Source organism: Pogona vitticeps, chromosome 6, assembly GCF_051106095.1.
Source record: "Pogona vitticeps strain Pit_001003342236 chromosome 6, PviZW2.1, whole genome shotgun sequence".
NCBI lineage: Eukaryota > Metazoa > Chordata > Lepidosauria > Squamata > Agamidae > Pogona > Pogona vitticeps.
This window is the reverse complement of record NC_135788.1, coordinates 75,614,734-75,638,037: the sequence shown is the minus strand read 5'-3', so window position 1 is coordinate 75,638,037 and position 23,304 is coordinate 75,614,734. Positions and strand designations below refer to the sequence as shown.

Here is a 23,304-nt window from a genome sequence, read left to right as displayed (position 1 = left end):
TGAATTTGTGAATGATGCTTCCTATGGTGTCTCTTGGTATGTTTAACTTCTTTGCAATCTTCTTATAGCCATTGCCCTTCCTGTGAAGACAAATCACCTCTTCTCTTGTCTTCCTGGACCATTCTCTTGACTTCACCATGTTTGTAACCACACCAGTAAATGTCTAGAAGGAGCTGAGTATCACAGTCCTTTTAAAGCTGCTTATTATGCTTATTATGCTTATATATTATGCTTATAAAGGTGCTTATTATGCTTGATTGGTGCTCGGTGACATCCACAGGTGTTTTCAATACCTGATCAAAAACACCTGAATGAACCTCTCTTCTTCAGAGTGGTAGTCTTTAAGGGGTTGAATAATTGTGGCAATGAAGAAACCACAAAAGAAACATTTACTACTGTATTACATAAACAATTGATGTTATTTTAGTTGCATTTGGTTCTTTAAAACGTCCTTGTGGGATTTCATTCTGAATACAATTCCAAATGTACACTATAGTCCCTAAACCCCTTTACAGCATTGGGGGTTGAATAATTTTGAACACAACTGTAGTTCTTCAATTTATAATAACTGTGAATTGAAAAGTAGTATTATAACCTAAGATTCTATTTATATTTTTCCTGAAAAATGTACATTTTATAGTTCTCTGTACTAATGATTTCTCCTTAATAATTAGGCATTTAAATATTTTTAAAAACTTGTCCCATTTTTTTCGCATCAGTCATGCCATACTCAATTTATTTTCATGTCATAGTGCTTTCTTTTTTTCCTTGTGATACAAGATATATAGGGCAGCTGAGTTCAGAACAGTGATACCAACATTTCCTTTAAAAAAGAGCAACAACAATACAGCTATAAGAATTAAGGTGCCACCACATAAATTCTGTAAAATTGTAATTTATTCCCCTTCCAAGTATCTAGAATATCCCTTCAATAACAAATTAACAAAATGATGTTCATATGGAGGAGAAATATAAGGCAGTCACACTACCAGATTACACCAATGGAAACCCAGACTTTCTGTTTAATGGGATAGTGCAAGTTAACAGCATGTTGTTGGCAATGACAACACCTTCATTTGGATTAGAAAAGTTTTACAGAACAATTTGCAGCAATAAGAACTTTGGAAAGATGTTGTCCAAAATGACCCACACATATTTACAAACCCCAGGGAGCAACAAAACAAAAGATTATTCAAAAAAAAAATACACAGAATTTATGAAAATATAAGTTTCCTATTTCCACCCCACAGGAGTCAATGCTGCTGCTTGAAAGGCTTGCAAGATGATTCCAAGTTTTCAGAGTTCATCTTTTTCCCGCAATAAGGTGTACCTATGTCCACTGGGTGCTAGCTTCTGGAATGAGCTTTCAGGTGGACTGCTTACGATGTCTTGAAGTGGCTGAAAAGAAGAAATGATATTCTAAATCAAGTTGCAAACATTTTAGATAAAACATGTAAGTTACTATGTGGTAGAAGTATACTGCGAACCAAGCAGATATCAAGTCAAATCCCCCACTGTCATGAATTAAGGGCTTGTTCAGGTTGAACATTTGTTCTATTATATGTATCTGGTTGTGCTCAGATGATACTGGCATTATTCCTACTGCTGGATGATGGAAACCTTATATTGGCATAAATGGTGAGGAGCGGGGAGGGAACAATGGCTTTCTGGGGCTAAGGCAGTTTTTTTGAATGCACCTTGTACATGGGATATATAAGACCATAAGAAGAGCCCTGCTGGATCAGCCCAAGGGCCCATCTAGTCTAGCTATCCACTGGTTTATCTTGGATGAGGCTTTCTACCATCTTCCCTGGAACAGATATTAGGCTAACCAGCCTGTAGTTTCCCTGGTCCCCCCTCCTTCCCTTTTTAAAGACTGGTGTGACATGTTCTATCCTCCAGTCCTCTGGCACTGTGGCCATTTTAAGGGACAAGTTTTATATTTTAGTTAAGAGATCAAACACTTCATTTCTCAGTTCCTTAATAACCCTTGGATGGACTTCAGGTGGCAAGACTTTCCCAGACAGGAAGCATTCAATTTAGCACTCATGTACTAAAACAACAAGAATAACAAATTAAAGCCAAGTAGAGATTATTTTTAAAGTCCCCCCCCCCACATTTTTGAAAGGCAGCTCACTTCTGAAGCGGATGAGCAATGGATCTCCCTGCAAATGACTCATCAGAACTTTCACTGCTAGCACTAAGGTAACACAGAAATAATTTAAAAAGCATTTCTCCAGGCTTTTTGAAATATTTTTGAACAATTTCTTTAAAATATGCTGATATTTTAAAGAGGAGAAAATCAGGATTTTAGGGGTAAATATGGACAGACATCCTGGTAAGGTCTACACTCATTTGAGACCAAATGACACCAACTGGCACGAAGGAGGGAGAAGCACTTGCTCTGTCTAGATGAGCCCTGATTCAGGAAAAATATTGTTTTCTATAATCAGTTCTCATTTCTGCAATATACAGCATTGTGCATAAAGAGTTGCTGTTGCTTTAAGAACTATTGGAAATCTAAATGAAGCCTTCCCAAATACTTTCTATATTTAATGTATATTCTTCTGATAACTTCTGATAACTTGAAAGTCTAAAAAAGCTTTTACTTAAAAAAAATAGGAAAGGTGCTGTTGAACTTGTATGGCTCCACAGAGGATTTTTTAAATGGAGGGCAGGTTTTTCAAAGGAATTTAAGATTCTGATCCTTTGTACTGGGGAGGAAATTACTAATAATAACATGCTGCATTACTAATTCAAAACCTTTTCATTATATTTTTTAAAATACTAAAAATAACAATACCAGACTGGTGAACCATCCTCTTAAATGACTACCACATGGACATTTTAGGAAGAATAACTGATATGCTGGAAAGATAATGAGGTTAGCCAACACTGCATTACAATGATTACCATATTTTTATCTAGCCGCCTAGAGTGGTCGAGTAGACCAGATAGGCGGGGTAGAAATCAAATAAATAAATAAAATAGGATAGATAATGTCCCTGGTCAAAAAGCAACATTACAGGTAAGAACAGATTCTTATTTGCGAATAGTGGTTCTTTGAGTAGCCAACTGTAAACTCGCACACATATGCACAAACCTTCCCTCTGGATGTTCTAGAACTGAGGTTGGCAGAAACTCAGCCTCTCCCTCCTAGCCTGCAGGCTTGAACATGCCTCAGCTATTTTCCTCAGCCTGCCACAATACAGTAAACAAACCAGAGTGCTGGAAGGAGGCAAGTGGTTCTGTTACTTCACAGAAAACCACTCAAAGAACCACAATTAAGGGCAAGTCTTGGCCCCCTATCTTTTTAACCTGTTCATAAATGACTTGAGGCCCTATCGGAAGACACCTGAGGGCCATTTCTAAAATTTGGCCATCAGCAAATCCCGTTTTTTTTAAATGCAGACGCTGCTGTAGTTTTATCTTTAATCCAGTTGGGCCTAAAGTGGCTTTTGTGGCTTATTGTGATGATAACTTTCTGTCCATTAATGCTCAAAAATCTAAGATCTTGATGTTCTCTAAGTCTTGGAAGAAATTCCGCTAGACAATACAGAATGTCCTTGAAGAGATTAAAGAGTTGAAATATCTGGGGCTAAACTTTAAATATAATTTTAGCTGGACTGCCCACTGCAAATATGCCCTCAATGAGGCCAAATGCAGTATCACAGCTGTTGCTTGTTTCGTCCACAATAACGGTGGCTGTCATGCTTCCATCTGCTACCCGTGTCTTAAAGCAAAAACAGTCTAATGATTGGACAGCAACAGGCCTACAGAGCACTAAGTCAGTGACTTCTTGATACTGAGAAACAAGAACTTCTGTCCTTAGCAAATAGAACCTTTTCCCCTCTGGCAAGTGGCATCCTTCCATCATACAGGCCACCCGCAGGTTATTTAACTATGCTTCAAACACCCCAGGCCTGTAGAGCAGCGGACCCCAACCTTTTTGGGGCTGCAGACCAGCTGGGGAGAGCATACTCCATGCGCAGGGGGCAGGGGAACCACTGCACGAGTGCAATGAGCATGACACTCCCACCGTGCATGTGTGCAGGGGGGGAGTGGAGGACCGTATCCACGATCGTTCCAGCAAGCCCACAGACCGGCACCGGGTCGCGGACCAGGGGTTGATGACCTCTGCTGTAGAGCATTTATGCTCACAAGATTAAATGTTGTACCATCAGCTTTACTTGAAGGCAGATATCAGGGAACCCCATGCCAAGAAAGACACTGCCACATGGAGGCACGATACCCCAATTCTTATCACATACCCTTTTATATAGGGGGTCACGAAGAGTCGGACACGACTAAACGACTGAACAAAAAAAATGACCAAATTAGGAGGGACCTGATTCACCCCGTTGCATAAATTTCAAGGGCGCTCAGATAAGTGGCTACTCTTTTACCACCTGTCAGACCAGAACCCTTATACAGTGGTGCCCCACATGACGATGATAATCCGTCCCATAGAAATCACTGTTTAGTGAAATCATCGTCATGCGAAACCCATTTCCCCATTGGAATGCATTGAAACCCGTTTAATGCGTTCCAATGGGGAAATTACCTCATCGTTTTGTGCAGATCACCCATAGGGCAGCCATTTTGCGGAGCCGCCAATCAGCTGTAAAAATCGTCGTCTTGCGAACAAACGGTTCGTGAAGCATGGACCAAATCATCGTCAAGCGAAAATCGCCCATTGGAATGACTGTTTTGCGAATCACTATAGCGATCGCAAAAAGTCATCATTATGCGGATTCGATTCGCCGTTTGGCGGGGTCGTTGTCTAGCGAGGTACCACTGTATAACTGCTCAGGTTGCCAACTTTTTCCTGGCTTAATTCACAGAAGGGCTGTGTCACTTGCAAGATGTTTGAACACTGTATATGCTACTTGTTATCCTTTCTCTCTGTTTGTTTTTAAATCTTTTTTTTCTCCTGATTGGCTTCCATTATGTATGGGTGGTATGACTGTAATTTAATAAAGATAAAGACACATTAAGGGCAAGCAAACTGTTCTTCTCTGTGCCGCACAGAGTTGGAAGGAAACCACTGAATCAAGCGGAAAGAGCTGCCCTCTCAAACAATGCATCACTCTGTGTACTAACATCTAGACTCAAGGTTCCCTTTAAGTTGGGAGCATGCCTCTGCCTCCCTCCGTGCAGATGTCTTCCTCCTGCGTGCAGCAATTGCATTAGGTTTCGGCTGCAACAGGACTTTGTGCATGGGCAGGAGGCATGCGTGCAAGAGCAAAGTCGTTCATGAAAGAGGTGGAGCCCTGCCCAGCAGAGTTGAAAGTTAGAGGGTACATTGCCTAGACTGGTTAATTTTGATGGCTGAGTTCTGGTAGCAGGCCTGTAGAGGTCCTGCAGGGATGCACTCTGGATAGAAGCAGCTAATGCACTTTTTGAATGGCCCTGTGTACCCTCAGAACAGGAAGACAGGCCATTCGATGTGTCAGTGTGATTAAAACAAACAAACAAAAAACAATTTAGTAAAGTCTTGACTTGACACCAAGAGACATTTTTTATCTGTTGCATAATGAACAAAGAGTTTGTTTGCACAACGGAACAGATATTTCCTACTGACATAAAATGGCGGTGCTCTCCTTACATCCAAAGGATGTAAGGAAGACTCCAGAGGAGTGGAAGTGGACGAGAAAAAGGAAGGCAAGGCTATTTTCTGATTCAGATGAAAGTGGGACACAAGAAAAGTAATCTCAGGCCTATTATAATATCTTTCTCAAATACCAAGTAAATAGAGTTCAAACCACAGTGTACACAACTCACACACTTTCATAGATTTTAACTGGCAGATGGCTGGGAGAGTATGTGTGTTCAAATATGCTAAAAGACTAAGAAATGTATTTCTTTTATTGATTTTTACTTTTATACATGTGCTTTTTAAGACTATAAGCTCTTGAATTTTTGGACTGAAATAAAAATTAAGCTCTTTTCTGTAACTTATTTAAACTAAAAGCTTGTAACTGAAATATATTTGTTTGACTTAAGTATTTGCCTACAATTTAAACTCATCACTCTCCCTGCAGTTTCTGGCATACATCATCCACCAAAGCAGTCTCCATCCCGTAATCAGACCTGAAATCAGATTGAAATGGATCTAGATAATCCATCTCATCCAGGAACCCCTGAAACTGAGAAGTCACAAGCTGCTCCAGCATCTTGCCCAAGAATGGAATATTAGAGACCGGTTGGCAAGGTTCCCTCTAAGGCACCCGCCTCTGCTTCCCTCCATGCAGCTTTTCTCTTCCTCCGCACAGCCATCATTTTCAGCTCCTTTGGTCCTGATCGCAATGGAATCTCGCACGCTGGGGAGGGACAGAATTGTGTGTGCATGCAGGGGCAAAGTCATGTGAGAGAGAGGCAGAACCCCTCCCAGAGGGGCTGAATATCAGAAGCTATGTTGCTGGTCAATAATAATTCACTACTGTGGAATCCAAGGAAGGCTTTTTCAACAATGGTCTTACTAATGCCTCCTTTAAGCATGCTGGGATCCTACCCTGTTGCAAGAAGGCATACACCAGTCTTCTTATTTGTTCAGTCTCTTTCTGAAAACTTTTATGAGTCAGGAAGGGCAAGGGTCCACCAGACATGTGATAGCCTTCACCTCTCCAAGGGTCCTGTCCACATCATTAGACTGCAGAAGCTTAAACTCATCCATTAACACAGGGCATAGTTACATTCATAGGACCTGTATTGTTTGGACTAATTTTTTCTGTTTAGTTCAACATGAGTGAAAACAATGGTTTATTTTCATCCTCTTAACATAGATGAAGCAAGTGCAGAAGCCACATTTCTGGTAAACAGATAGGAGCAAGTAAATGACATATACGATAACATCCAGATGAACTTTGATGCGATTGTCATGATTATATGGTTCACACTGAAAATAACTCTTTTAGGAATAAATATTCAGCTGTGACAGATCACTAAGGTCAAATTACCAAGGACTATTATGACATTTTATAGTACTCTGAGGCCTTTGTTTGAGTGTCATACCTTTGATCTTGACCAGAAACTACTCAGTAGTCAAAGGATATGATTTCCAGCAAAGAAGGGAATGTTCCAAAGCTGCTGCTAATATGGTGGACAACAGGAATGGAGGTGAATAGAGATTTATGCACACTGGAGGAAAGGCCAGTGTTCTCACCAAAAGCGGTCATCTATGTAAATTTTCAAGGAAGGTTCTGTACAGGCATCAAGACCCATATGCGTGAGTTAAGGAGAAGACAACAAATAATTTTACTCATAAGATATTAATTCTAGGCTCTGGTTTTCAAACAGCACTAGGCCTGGTTGATCATTTGCCACATCAAATGTATAAACAGAGATCCAACTCTCACATTAATTGACACAGGGAAACTAAGGATTCACTTATGTGTTTTGCAAAAGTCACATCTGAACAATATTCTTTTCGTGACCAACAGAGTTTACTTTCATTTTTGTGTACCTTTTATTTCAAGTGAACAATTCATTCTCAACTTCTGAATCCATGCAGTATAAACACAGACTTTTTTTCCAGGATATGGGGAAACTGGAAGCTCAGGCTTGACAGACACTGCACATTTCATCTCCCACCTAGTCATGAGACAATGAAACATGTGCTTTCTTACCTGACCAGGTGCTACATCAGTTGGATCTGGGCCATGATGAAATTCCCTATGCAGTTTCCCAGAGTGCAAGTCTAGTACAAACTGCTTTAGTTTACCAGGAACTCTGAAACAATAATTCCCACCAAAATGATAAAATTAAATGAAGTCTGACACATAAAACGAGGAGCATTTCAGACTCTTTACTCCAGCCGTGGGAAGATTTACAGTGGGGTCTTGATCCGTATTGGAAGGCGGTTCTCAATTCAAAAAGTTCGCAGGTCAAATCTGCATTTCCCATAGGAATGCATTGAAAACCATTTGATCCGCATCTGCTCTTTTCCGTCCATAGAAACTAATGGGAAGCTGCTATTCCGCCTTTGACCACTAGAGGGGGATATTTTGTCTCTTTTTTTCTTAGGTCAAGAAAGGTTCAGGGAAGGCAGGGAAAATACAGTCCAGGCAGTACCAGGCAGTCTGAAGACTCCCAATCCACTCTCTAAACACTGGGAGGAGTGAGGAAGCAGACAGGCACCCTTTTCACTGGCCAACAGTTAACTGAAAGTTCAAATTTTGCACTTTCCCTGCCTCCCACGTTTTTTCAGTTCGTAACTCATATCTAAGTACGTAAGTCAAGTCAATATTTTCCTATGAGAGCAGTTCGTAAGTCAAAATGTTCGTAACTCGGGCCGTTCGTAAGTCAAGACCCCACTGTATTTGGATATGTACATTCTTTTATGATGAAAACAAACTCAATACAACACAACAAAGGGATTAAAACAAATCTAACAGTTAAGCTGAAAAACTGTAAATTACAAATAACTTTAAAAACTTTATGAACAGTAAAAGTCTATATAGTGAGCCCTGAATACATTTTAAAAAGCTGAAATAAAATTTCCACCAAAATAGTACCATCATAAAAGCCTACTTAAATTGGGCAGGAAAGCAAATCTTTCCTGAAAGGCTATTCCATATTTTAGGCATCACAATAGAAGAGACCATCACCAACATCACCCTTGTTTACTAACACCTGTACCTGCTACAGCTTTAGAAACTGACTACAAACTTTGAGGAGGTTTCTGAATACACTTGCATTGCTGGTTCTATTATGTAACTTCCTCCCAATTTTTAAACCATTTCCAACTTTCTCTTCTCTTTGTCTTTTATTATACACCTACATTTTTCTTATTCACCTTGTAACTAATTGTTTCTTTTTTCTTTTCAATTAACAAAGTGCCAGAGGCTTGTGAGATAGACAGGGATCAGGTAAGCTATTTAACCTTTATAAGGGAAAACAGGCAGAGTTTCTATGCAATTGTCCTCTTTTGGACATGTACTTTGCATTCAGAAAATGAGCATTATTTCAAACCATAAACAATGTAAAAAACTTAGTAGGGGCTGACCATACTTCATATGTGCAAAGTATTTTTAAGTCAATAACACAAGGTTCAGAGTTTTAGGGGTTATTTTTGACGCTTTGCTTCAGAGCTGGAATAGGGCCTGGGGCACGTTACCCTATGATATCTTTTTTCTTCCTTGTGATCTCCTAAAGGCACAGCAAGCATTTCTTCTCTTCATTAATTCCCACAGAGCGGGGCTAACCAGTAACTTCATTGTCTGCTCCCTTCAATCCCCTGCTCACCACAATACAGCCGAGAACAGCAGGTGGCAAATGCACAGTTTACAAATACAAATGACTGTCAGGTAGCTGTATTGACAAAAATGCCTTTGAAAGCTTCTCCAGCACTAGAGTAATTGCACAAACACCAGAGATGAACACCAAAGGGGCATCAATTCAAATTTCTTCTAAGATCATCTACTGTTTTCCTCACACCAAAGTCCATTCAAGTACAGCAGGCAGTGTTCTGGGTTTTGTTTTGTTTTTTGGTTTTTTTTCCATTTGTTTGTTTTGCAACTGTCAGACCTCTGAAGATTAAGAGCTTAACTAGTGTTAAATAAACACTGAAGTTAACAATTGAGGACAAAGCTTATGACACAAAATGTTATAGTTATAATATTGTGATAGAACTGATCCCAAAACAGAACAAAAGTCTACATATGTTCAAGGTATGCAGTTTTTGTCCTGAAAGATATAGAATTAGCAAGACAAGCATAGTATCTAAGAGATCAGACAAACTAATGTTATTGGCACGCAGCATATTTGCGTTATGCTATACTGCACCTTAAAACAGAAGTGTTTATTACCTTTCACAAGGAATTTCTAGGAGTTCTCATGATCCTGCATATACCTTGGATAGTTCTAGGAATATTTATAATTCATTGTATTGATATCCTGCACTTACTATAAGGAACTAAAGAGTGGCTTATATAGTATTTCCATACAACCAGCCCGAAGAATCTACTGATCTTCAGCTGCTGAACCACATCAGTGTGTTCAGACAGAAAACCATTGTAACTGTTTGATCTTCCATATTGTCAGACATTCACCAGATAAATGAGGAATTACTGATAAACTACTGCAATTAGTCATACTGAATCACCCCCTCCCCTAACAATTGCCCACCTTCCTTTTCAAGGATAGGAAATGAGGATAGATGTGTACTCACGATAAATCATTGAAGTCTGGGAAGACATACATGTGTTTAAAGCTATCAATAGCAATAACAGGACAATCTGCTGGAGTCTTCTGAATGTGGAGGAGTGGATGTCTGAACTTATCACAATCGGCATGCAAGAAATTTATTGTACCTTCAAATAAAAAAAAACAGATCTCAGTTTTTAAAAAAATAAAAATATAAACAGAGCAGTGTAACAGCAAAAGACCTAACTATTTTTGGTTTTCTGTATAATCAATTTCTTAATTTAATGTCGCTCCAAATGTGATGAATTTTCTACAGATATGATTTTAAAAATCAAAGTACCAATTTTTGTGTGTGTGTCCAGGAACACTTCAAAGCAACATGTTTATTTTTAGTCACTTGGCATCTTTATTCCCCAGAATGCCTTTCAGCCCAAGCAGATCCAGAAACAGGCTTAGTGAGAAGATGTAATGGCCAGCAGGAGACCATATGTGGCTCGAGGTGGTCACTACTCTCATTTGAGGAAGGTGACTGAAGATGATATGAAGTAACACAATGAGGAGACTGGGACACCTAGGTTGAGACGAGGACTGATGATGTGGAATTTAAAGAAATTATTGGAAAAATTATTGTTTCGTAAAATTTAATATTCAGCAATTAATGGATGCCTAACTGCTGCAATCTGAAACTGAACAAAGTAGTGCAATTCATTCTAGATCAGTGATGAAGAACCTATGGCACATGCGGAGCCCTTTCTGCCGGCATGCGAGCCATAAGTCGTTGGATCACTACTCCCCTCCTCATGAGCGAAACCTGAGAAGGCGGTGCTGGCGCTTTGGCAGGTGGATTCAGAGCAGCTGGTGCTGGTAGTGGATCCGGAGTGGGATCTCGATGCACCTCCATGCCAGGATTCCCCCTTCCACTGCCACTTCCAGTTCTGCCACTGCCACCTGCTGGTGTTTTTTTGTTTGTTTGTTTTTTTCAGTTTAGGCACGCAAGCTCAAAAAGGTTTGCCACCACTGTTCTAGACAGTGGCAGTAAAAGTGCAGCTTCTCCAACAACATCAATGAAAGAATTGTTCATAGTAGGTGGCTGGACAACCAGTGCATTTCATAAATGGATTTTAGGAGTTTTAGTACATCTTTTCCCTTAAATTTAAAGAAAAATGGTGAAGGAACTACATCTTATAAAATTTAGAGACAAGCTTTCTAATACAAATTTCTACTGAGCATTTTCTATTCGTTTGAATATAGCATTTATATTGCATTAAGCGTAAACATGCTTCCCTCCTGGGGTGGATGAATATGATTTTTAAAAAGCAAATTGATTTAAATCACCATTTAAATAAAATGATTTTTTAATTTTAATTATCAAAAAATCTAATTAAAAATAAACTGTGATTTAAATCATGATTTAAATCAATTTGATTTAAATCAAATGCACTCTGTTCCTTCCTCCGTTAAATATTTCAATTCAAAGACCTATGGGATATTGAAAAGTTTTGTTCAGCAACTGTAATTTAAACAAACTTAAATCACATGTTAAATCATATTTAACTTTTTATCTCACTGACAAATGTCAGTTCAATTTCTAATTCTATTTTTCCCCTGGAAACTCCATGTCACTAATGGGGAAGGATGCAGAGAACAAATGGAAGAGCGGTAATCTGAAACTGGGGAAGAAGTCTATGGGAGGGGAGGAATATGCATGCATTTTTGACCATGATGATGAAAGAAGGGGACAACTGGCTGGAATGTGCTGGGAATATGAGGAGAGAGAGAGAAAAGTAAAAATTCAAAGGAGTGTGTCTGTTTTCTGAGATACAAGACCTCACATCTGCCCTCCATGCAGTTTTAGGAGCACTAGTTCACTTCTCTTTCAAATTTATTAATCTGTTACCATTGTTAGATTTCATGACAATGTCCCTGAAATTTTCTAAAATTTTATTATGTGCCCACAGGTGCAAAATAACCTGGATTTTACACACACTATGTCAGTGGCTGTAAAATATGTCATGGCAGGTATTTAAAAATTACTCTCTACAAGATCTACTGCACATTAAATCTCTTAATCAAAATTCAGATTCCCCATTTCATTTAATGTTCCAGATCTGAAGACATTAATACACACAGACTCAATTAAATGCAACATGCAAGGCAACAAAACCTACCCTTCTCACTGATTAACTGCCGTGCAACTTCTTGCTGGAATTTTTCTAAACTCTCAGTATCATCTTTCATATGAAAGAGTATAAGAAAAGGCAACCCCTCTTCTGTCAGTTCCTATGTAGAGAGAAAGAAGAACAAAGCAAACAGTAATTTCAGCTCTCTATTAGATTTTACTTAAGCACAATAATTCTTCTGTGTAACTATATACCGTAAACTAGTCTAGAACAAAACAAACATTATTAATTTTATTGATGTAATCAGCAACTTATTCTGAACAACACAAAGACTATATTTCAGCGAACACTTAAAAATAGCAAGAGAAACTTTATTACCAAAAATGGGGACTTGAGTCGCGGGACTTGCTGTCAAGTCGGACTTAAGTCCCATTGATGACTTCACTTGGGTTTTTGCCCCAATGACTTGGACTCCACTCACGGCCTACCCATCCCTCCACTTGTTTTTAATAGGGACTTGGCAACAAAGGCTCAGGTTTGGACTTGGGACCTGGACCAGCTTGCCAATATACCTGCTTATTTCTGCCTTCTAGCAATCTCAGGAATATTCTATAGGTCAAAATAGTGTTAATAAGAACTCTCTGAGACACTTAGACAGGAAAAAGCATGGGAAGATAGACTTAAACACTTTAACAATATCAAATGATATTGGTAAAGAAGGAGAAGAAAACGATTCTACAGGAAAATGTATGTATGTATGAATGTAGATATGTACATATGGCTTTTGTATACCATCTCATTTAGTGGAAACCACTAGTCTGGGCAATCATTACAATATCACTTTCTTTTTATACACAAGGAGGTAGAGCTTCCTTAAATCCAGCTATCTTTATTTGTAAGTAAGTAGGGGCACAATCTTAACTAGCCAAGACAGCTGAGGGCTGGCTCACCTGACACTGAGCTGGCATACAATGTGCTAAATCCAAGTCCCTCTCAGCCTAGAGATATCAGAAATTATTTATGCCTACTCTGACCCAGACTTAACTTTGGCAGCTGTGAATTTAGTCTGCGAGAAGTCTTAGCTCCACCTGTTCCCCATACCTTCTTTATCTCTTCTACCCTCTGACCTCAAACCAACACATCAGTTGGGCTGGCATATTCAGTTGTGCTGAGATCAGCTAGCACAAGGGGTTTGTGTAGGTACAGGGCAACTGTGCTGACATAAGAGGCTACATCATATTTTTGAGTATAGACTGCACTGTAGGTTATCTTTCAATTTTGCTGAACTTATCTACTGTAGATTAATGCAGCTGTGTAGAATTTTCAAGACATATGAAAAGCAGTTTTCCTTATTGTTTTGACATGTGACACATCTGATACTTGATGCTTAATGCATTATCAAAATACAAAACATAACTGATTTAATAGCAGAAACTGCACAACCCATGGTTAGCATATTAAAGTGCACTATTTTGTATATATGTGCCGCCTAGAGTGGTCGTAATAACCAGACAGGCGGGGTATAAATGGAATGAATGAATGAATGAATGAATGAATGAATGAATGAATGAATGAATGAATGAATGAACGAATGAACGAATGAATAAATAAATAAATAAATAAATAAATACAATGTATGTTTACATACAAAATCAAGTCTTTAGCAGGCCTTATGCAAAGGCAAGTGCCATGATTATAAAAGCCTTAATTTGTACAAGAAAAGTTATAAATATATCCAACATCAGAGCTGCAAGATTCAGTTTGTTAGCAAATATACTTTTGCTTTAACTGAGAAGGAGTAAAAAGTGGCCAGAATTATCTTGGCAATTGAAAGGAAACTGCATAAATTGCAATGGTAAGTTGCTGCTCATTAACAATGTGCTGTTTGTGTTCCTAAGTTGGGCAAGAGACAGGAATGCAACTAGCCCCTTGTTAATGAGCAGCAATTGTCCATAGGATTCCAGCCAATTCACTAAAAAGGAAAAAATATTAAGTCTGCAAAACACAGAAGTTAGCTACTAAGGCAGAATGTCTCACATAGTTACATTGGTCTGTTTGTATGCATCACTAAACCATACTTTAGCATGGTATACATTAGGAGAGAGAACACCACAGGGTTCAAATCATTCCTCCCTCCCTTGCACACACAAACCTCTCTCTCTCCCTCTCTGCATCATGGAAGCAGGAAAGGGCTTCGTTGAGGCAATAAGGACTATCTTTAGACAACAGAAAGCGAAGATCAGAATAAATGGAGAAATTATACAGGATATAAAAATACAAAAAAGAACAAGACAAGGATGACCATTATCTCCTTTACTGTTTATATTATTTATTGAAACATTATTACAAGTTAGAACAGAGATATAAAAGGACTCAAAATAAGAGGAGAAGAATATCAAGTACATCCGTTTGCAGATGACATGGTCTTTAGTCTAGAGGATTCAATAAATTCAATAGGGAAATTAACAGAAACAATAATTTTTTTGAGAATCATCCAGACTAAAAGTAAATAAACATAAATTTTGACTAAAAATATGAAGAAAAAAAGAGACCCAAAATTTAGTAGAAATGACAGGTTTTAAAGAGGAGCAAAATACCTAGGAATTCAGATTACAAAAATCCCAAGTACTTTGATAAAAGACAACTACATCAAACTAATTGGAACGATCGAAAAAGATCTGTTTAGAAGCCTTTTTCTTTGTCAGATCTCTTAGAAGGAGTGGCAATATGGGCAAACAAGGGGGTGAACTGCCTATAATAAACAGTGAATCCCAAAAATCTCTGTATCTCCTTTTTGTTAGTTGGGCATGGCCATCTAGACAATTTCTCTATCTTGTCCTCGAGGGGCTATATTTTGCTCTGTCATACTCTGAACCCTAGGAAACGAATACCTTCCCATACTATTTTAATTTTGTTGGTTTACTCTTAGACCAATCTAAGAGTAAACCAACATGTGCCACATGGTCTGGCCAGCTTCAACTATATACAGTGGTGCCTTGCAAGACGAATGCCTTGTGGGACGAAAAACTCTCAAGACAAATGGTTTTGGCGATGGGGTTGATTAATCACAAGATGAATGTTCCTATGGTCTTGCTTTGCAAGACGAATGTTTTCTGTTAGAAGACTTCAGCCTCACTTGTTCATTTTAAAATGTGAAATGTAAAAAGTTTCTGTAGGTTTCACTGCCTGACACAGAACTATGAAGAATAACCTTGGTGGGGCGAATGGGCCCCTCTAACACATTCCATTTAACTTAACTGCCTTTTTACTCTGGCGTGACAAAAGAGTTCACCAATGGGGGTTCACCCCAAAGCATTTGCAATCAGTAGGCTTCCTCAGGCTGGGACAGATGGTTCAACAGGGGTGTCAAGCCCACCCCCTTTCTGTAGGCATCATGTGTTGATTTATCTACATCAGTCTGACACCCTTCTTCCAAAGAATTTCCTCTGTCATGTACACATAGAGTCCATTCTATTGGCTCTCCCTCACCCAGTTGCACAGCTATTCCTTCGTTCCCGTTTCTCCAATCTTCTCCTCTCTCTCTCTCTCTCTCTCATCCTCGGGCGGACTTACAATATGTTATTGCTGCCTCCCCTCTATTTCTTAAATAGGCAGCTTCATCTTGACTCTCTTCCGAGTCCAGGGATCCTCCATTTCCAGCCATCCCTATCCCAGAGGCATATCTTCCTCCTTTTCACCACTCTTTTTCTTCTTTTTCTGTTCTACCTCTGCCTCCCAATCCACTTCTCCTTTTATCCCTTCTTTCACCTCCATCACTAGATACCTTTCTATTATTGTGTCCTTTCCCGTCTTCGTCCCTTTTCTGCTCTCCTCTCTCCTTTCTTTCCCACTCTTTTCCTCCTACACTCCCAATTGAGTCATTGTGGGTAACACTGTATAAACGTCTTGTATCCCTCTGTAGTGGGTGTCTGAGGGGACGGCTCCTCCTCCTCATTCCTGCTAAGGGCTTGTTCCTTCTCATGTATGTAAGACGTAAAATGTAAAAGAAACAGTAGCCAATCAGTTGTCTTAATTGTCATATCTGAATTCAGCACATCAAAATATGTAATAAATAGCACATTTTTCTCTGAAGAAGACGACTTCTAAATAATTGTAGACTAGTGTAGTTAAGATCTTAATATTGGAGTTCAGCAACTGACAAACAATGGCCCAAATCTAGATCCAAGGCTAACAACAGTTGCTAATGTAAGCACATGTTCAGCTGCCAGAAATAATTATTTTAGCTGAGAGGAGGCTCTTGACAGTCCCCCGGACTGCAAGGAGAACAAACCTATCAATTCTAAAGGAAATCAAACCTGAGTGCTCACTGGAAGGACAGACCCTGAAGCTGAGGCTCCAATACTTTGGCCATCTCATGAGAAGAGAAGACTCCCTGGAAAAGACCCTGATGTTAGGAAAGTGTGAAGGCAAGAGGAGAAGGGGACGACAGAGAATGAGATGGTTGGACAGTGTCATAGAAGCGGCCAACATGAATTTGGAGGCAGTAGAAGATAGGAGGGCCTGGCGTGCTCTGGTCCATGGGGTCACGAAGAGTTGGACACGACTAAATGACAACGATGTGATATTAACTAGGAAGATTAAGAGTTTCCTCTCATCTTCCCATCTTGCCATGAACCCACTCTTCTTCCTCTGAATACGTTATGAACATGAAAAGCTAGAAGAAGTCAGACTTTTGGGAGGAGTTATTTCTTAGTGTAAGAGAATGTGTCCTGCATATACAGTATATCCCAGAAGTTAGTACACCCCCTCACATTTCATAAATATTTTAGTATATCTTTTCATGTGACAACACTGAAAAAATGACACTTGGCTACAATGTAAAGCAGTGAGTATACAGCTTGTAGAACAGTATAAATGTGCTGTCCCCTCAAAATAATGCAACACGCAGCCATTAATGTCTAAACTGCTGGCAACAAAAGTGAGTACACCCCTAAGTGACAATGTCCCTGAAACAGCTGCAGCACGGTGGCTAAGACCATACAACGGTTTAACAGGACAGGTTCCACTCAGAACAGGCCTTGCCATGGTCGACCAAAGAAGTTAAGTGCCTGTGCTCAGCGTCATATCCAGAGGTTGGCTTTGGGAAATAGACACATGAATACTGCCATCATTGCTGCAGAGGCTGAAGGGGTGGGGATCAACCTGTCAGTGCTCAGACCATATGCTTAACACTGCATCAAAATGGTTTCCAGAGCTGTTGTCCCAGAAGGAAGCCTCTTCTAAAGATGATGCACAAGAAAGCCAACATACGGTTTGCTGCAGACTAGCAGACTAAGGACATGGATTTCTGGAACCATGTCCTGTGGTCCAGTGAGACCAAGATAAACTTATTTGGTTCAGATTGTGTCAAGCATATGTGGCGGCAACCAGGTGAGGGATACAGACAACTGTGTTGTGTCTCCCGTCAAGCATGGTGGTGGGAGTGTCATGGTCCAGGGCTGCATGAATGCTTCCGGCACTGGGGAGCTACAGGTCATTGAGGGAACCATGAATGCCAACATGTACTGTGACATACTGAAGCAGAGCATGATCCCCTCCTTTTGGAAACTGTACCGCAGGGCCGTATTCCAACATCATAACTACCCCAAACACACCTCCAAAACTACCAGTGCCTTGCTAACAAAGCTGAGGGTAAAGATGATGGACTGGACAGGCATGTCTCCAGACCTAAACCCAACTGAGCATCTGTGCGGCATCCTGAAATGGAAGGTAGAGGTGTGCAAAGTCTCTGACATCCACCAGCTCTGTGATGTTTTCATGGAGGAGTGGAAGAGGACTCAGTTTTCAAACAATTCAAACCATGGTTTAAAACAATTTTTACCCATATACGAGATATCATGCCATTTAAATCACTTGTAATTCAGTAGCTGATCAAAACTCTTAAGTCTGTCAAACAGGCAGAAATCTCAAACTTTGAAAATTCTACACTTGTACAGGCACAGGAAGGCTTATGTCTGAGGAACAAATGTTGCTAAGAAAAAATGCCAATTTGGAATGACCTGAGTCTAAAAGCATCTGGTTATGTAAACAGTAGCAGAGGGTATTAAAAGCAGTGACAGAAATTTAAACACACTTATAATGATAAGTGATGGTTTCTAAGGCTCAGAGTTTGATTGCACTGTGGGAAAAGTACACGAAAATTTCATCATGAATATCTAAGAAGGCTTGAGAACTGGCATCTTACACACAGGAAATTGCAAATGAATAAAACTGTTTTACCACCGAAAAGTCTTGTAATGAATGCATAGTTTAACACTCTTGCAAGGAAAACATGTAGCTTCTCGTTATACACAATTGTTTTTTATAATGCATGCTCAACAAAAATTCCAAGATAAATTTTTCCAAAGAACACAAATAGTTCCTAACATCCACATTATGATGTAGCAAACAATAGAAATGGCTGTACTCTAACATCTTTAGAACTGTGATAGAAACTGTTTTTATAATTGTGATATATGATAATAATAACTGCAACCCTCAATTCTGTTTCTTCTGCTTTTACCTATGTTGGTACAGTAACCAAAAAGTGATGCAGCATGATATAAAGAAAAATGTAACACTGGCAAAAGGAAACTAAGAAAGCAGATGAAAATTATACACAAATAATTGCAAAGCCCTATACTCATGATAAACAACCTTGGGATGTTGTTTCAAAAGTAACACATAAGTAACACATTAGATGTTACTTGTTACATTCCCCCCCCCCCCCCGATTAACACCTTACCCACATTTAATGTAAAAGCTATTAAAGCCACCTTGGAAAAAAAATTAAAAATGGTTCAAACCCTCTAAATGAGTTATTTGTGTTTAATTCTCATCTGCTTTTGTTTTAGAAGTAACAAATGTTACTCATTGCTCATAAGAAGGTAACATCAGAAGGTAATATCAGTTATTATGTTGCTTTGCAAAAATAACATGGTTGCTCCACTGTTATCCAAAAAGCAACAAACAAACAAACAAACAAACCCAAATAATGTTACAGGTGCTGTCTGTGGGAGGGAGAAAGTGTAATTTATACTCTACTTCTGTGTTTTAAATCTTATTGGCCAAAATTCTATTAGTTATGTCTCCTGGCATAATTCCAGATGGATAGATGTCATCTATGTGCTGTAACAAGTTAAAAAGTCAGTGAAGACTTTTGCTATTGTGTGACAAGTCATGGAACTCAGTGGGCAGTAGCAAATGCCTGTGCTGAGTTCTCAATTTGCAGCAATTCACAGCTGAAATTTACATTGATGGAGTTACACCAGTGTGATTTTTCAGCTGGATTCTAGCAATTAGTTAATAATTCAGAGAAGGCTTAGGTTACTATAAATATCTGATAGCTATATTTCTTAGGTATCTCATTCATACTGTAACTTCTGAAAGGGTCAAGGATATTATTTACTATACATTTCATAGTTGAATAATAACGAATAAGATATGTAATAATCCTTGCTCTAATTTAAGAAAAGGACCAGTGTTTGGTGAATCAGAGGTAAAAAGTTATATTATAAAGTAAATGGAAAGTATGTGATAACTAGTTTTGGTTTTATGTGAATCTGCCATGTATAGAGATAGGCACAAATTAAAAAACAAATCACCAAATTTGTTCAAAAATCATGAATTTGTTGATTTGTAGTCATACGAATCAATGTACCCAATGAATCAATAATCAATTATTTTTTGTGATTTTTTAATTTGTTTATTCATTTGGCTACAAAATGGCCCCCAAGGCACCTAGAGACACCTGAATTGCAGGGACGCTTCCTCTGATTCTCCTCTACAATCTCTCCAAGTTTGATGAGGACTGGGTTTTCCTAAGCCACCTGCTAAAGGGCATTTTCCTGGGGGGGACCCACTTTGTGGGCATATAACTTGAATGTCTGAAATCCAATCTTCACCAAACATGGAGGGGTTGTAGAGGATAGTCATGGGAAAATTCTCTGTGATTTGGTATCTCTAGGTCCCTGGGGGGGGAACCTTCCTGTGGGGCCCTACTTGTGGGTGTATAACCCGGACATTCAAAACCCAAAGTTCACCAAAGTTGTAGGGCTTGTAGAGGAGAGTTATAGGAAACCTCCCTACAAATGTAATGTCTCTAGGTGCTATGGAAGCATTTTATAGGGTTTTAATGTAAAAAAAATTAATTGTCAAATTGATTAGTCGATTTGCAAGAAAAAATAGTAAATTTGTAATTCATTATTTGTAAACCTTGTCAAATCATTAATCAAAACAAATCACCATTTTTCTGATTCATGCCCATGTCTAATCATGTACATACATATGTAGAAATACTGAAGAATCAGGCATTCCTTACCTCCCCATTCTCAAATGTAATTTCACGAACAAGAGGAACGCATTTGTCTTGAGTCCATGCAAACGACAAATCAAAATTGGTCATAGAACCCAAGTAAACCATATCCGGAGCGTTTTCCTGTTAAAAATTCAATTTTCAAATTATCCATAAGCAAACACAAAAGAAGAATTTTATCATTAAAGAGTAACCAGGCCATACTTCTAGTCCTATAATGAAGATACTACAGAATTCAGTATCCTGTGGTAACCTTTTCCCATTCCTACCATAATTTCTTGGAGCAGTATGTTGCAAATAGATCTATACTATATCAGCAGGAGCCATTGGCATGGGGCTGACACAGAAACTCACAGTACATTGCTGCAACAACCATTTTACTACACTTTGATATTTTGGTATGAGAAGCCATGTTAGTCTGTTGCAGCAAAACCAATAAAGAGTTCCGCAGGACTCTTATTTATTTAGCACAAGCTTTCATGGCCTGCAGCCCACTTCATCAGATATACGAATGAAGTGAACTTCATTTATCAGATATCTGATGAAATGGGCTGCAGTTCAACAATGATTTATTTAGACCACGAATACCGTAGTCACTAATTTCATACAGTGTAAATTCCTTCTATTCCTTTAAGTAAGCAGTTTATTCTGATATAGAATGTTGCCCGAATTTTAAACTCAGCTGAATCCAAGGTAGCCAGACATATGCATTTGTTCCCAAATACAATATCAACGCTTCCGATTGAAAAGCATAGCAAAAATGAATAGAGTTAGCAGATTGTAAATTAATAGCTTTGGCGACACACATCAATATGGGTGTTTCTGACATGGTTAAACCACACAGAGACAAATCAAGAGGAAATACAACCAAACACTATTATAACGTGGGGAATGCAACCAAACATCACTGTCTCTTAAAGCCTTGTGCCATAGTTGTTAAACTGTAGTACTGCAGTCAAGACTGCTCATGAAATTAGTTCTATCCTGATGCGCTCAAGTCGCCAGCGAAAGGCTAATTCAGCCTTCCATTAATCCAGGATCAATAAATTGAGTACCTGATAACTGGTGTGTGTGTGGGGGGGATGCATGCAATACATAGCCTGAATATTTAAATTGTAAACTGCCCAGAGAGTGTTTTAAGCACTAAGTCATATGTCTGAAGAAATGGACAATGTTCCACAAAAGCTTACATTAAAATATAGCAGTTACTCTTTAAAGTGGCACAATACAGTGGTGCCTTGTTTTACGATTGCCACGCATTACGACGAAACCGCATTACGACGATCTTTTTTGTGATTGCAATTGCAATCGCAAAACGATGGTCTGAATGTTTTTTTTTCACTTTGCGATGATCGGTTCCCTGCTTCGGGAACCGATTCTTCGCAAAACGACGATTTTCCTCCAGCTGGTCTGTGGTTTCAAAATGGCCGCTTGGTAAATAAAATGGCTCCCCGCTGTTTTCTGGGATGGATTCCTCACTGCACAGGCACCGAAAATGGCCACCCTATGGAGGATCTTCGCTGGACGGTGAGTTTCCAGCCCCCTGAAAGCATTGAAGGGGTTTCAATGCATTTCAATGGGCTTTTTATTTTCGCATTATGACATTTTCATTCTAGAGCGATTTCGCTGGAACGAATTAACGTCGTAATGCGAGGCACCACTGTATCTTTTTTGCTTTTATTTTGTTGTGTTTCTTGTTGAAAATAAGAGGAACTTGCAGATAAAAGTGATTTATACATACCCAAACCAAATAACGTCACACGTAACATACTGAAGTTTACTATCTATTCATTGAATCTTTTTGTCACTCAGGAATCCATGTATAAACTAAAATTGTTGCTATATTAAAATGTTAAAACTTACCCCTGGTGGTTTGTAGATTACATTGTCTCCACTAAATCGTTCTGGTTTGGAAACAGACCTAGGAAAGATAATGACCATTAGTCTTTCTGTGTAGGAATGGCAGTCCATTTACAAAACAGTAGCAGACTGAGAAAGATCCAACATAGAGTAGCAGCAGATTATGGTAGATAGATTCTCAATCCTGCCAAGTTCCCATCTGAAATTATTCTAAAGTTATTTTTCTCAGTGAATCCAAGAAGCTTAGAGATATGTAAATAAATCAAGGATGAAAGGCAATTCCCTTTGAGTAGCTCTTCTGAGTACCTTCAAGCCAAGATTTGGGAGACACACATTCCTTCCTCTTGTATAGAGCCCTGATAGCAGGATGTCTAAGAGGATGCCAGGGGAAAGTATAATATGGAATACATAATTCCTTAACTGGACTTATAAAAGGAGACTCCATGGATCAAAGCTGATTTGTGGCTGTCATTGCAATAACGTTTGAGCTATTCTGGTACTTTCTTGTATTTTGAAAAATCTTACCCAAATGCAGCAAGGAAGACACAGTCGTCATGCAAAATATTTGCTACTCTTTCAAAAGTCCTGTAATTATCAGAGTCTTTTTGTTCAAAGTATCCAATAATTGTTCTTTTACTGCGCTGTAACAAATAAAACACAGTAGGGCATTCTAATTCATCTATGGAAAGAAATACATAGACATGTTCATTTATCCTAGGGTACTTGAGAAAGCATGGTGAGGAGGCAATAAAGTTTACGATTGTAAATTACATATTATACTGGTACAATTTCAGTCAAATTTCTGTTGCTGTAATATGGGCACATGTTTAAAGTTACCATTCATTCAATGGCAAAAATCTTGTT

The 23,304-nt window shown here is 38.9% G+C and overlaps 1 protein-coding gene and 1 long non-coding RNA gene across 2 annotated transcripts in view; one reads left to right on the top strand and one right to left on the bottom strand.

Annotated features, from left to right (window-relative positions):
• Positions 1-879: 879 nt before the first annotated feature.
• The window catches only part of ERP44 (endoplasmic reticulum protein 44), a 56,024-nt gene continuing 33,599 nt past the window's right edge, over positions 880-23,304 (bottom strand). The window contains exons 6-12 of the mRNA XM_020806763.3: positions 22,966-23,081; positions 22,444-22,501; positions 20,587-20,703; positions 12,315-12,426; positions 10,172-10,313; positions 7,629-7,731; positions 880-1,398 (exon numbers count right to left, since the gene is read on the bottom strand). Of these exons, the coding sequence (XP_020662422.3) occupies positions 1,297-1,398; positions 7,629-7,731; positions 10,172-10,313; positions 12,315-12,426; positions 20,587-20,703; positions 22,444-22,501; positions 22,966-23,081 (750 nt within the window). The 3' untranslated portion in view covers positions 880-1,296. The remainder of the gene's footprint in view (positions 1,399-7,628; positions 7,732-10,171; positions 10,314-12,314; positions 12,427-20,586; positions 20,704-22,443; positions 22,502-22,965; positions 23,082-23,304) is intronic.
• Positions 1,320-22,442, top strand: LOC144583572 (uncharacterized). Its single transcript, XR_013537432.1, has 2 exons — positions 1,320-1,453; positions 6,045-22,442. It is a non-coding gene; the product is annotated as an uncharacterized LOC144583572 (long non-coding RNA).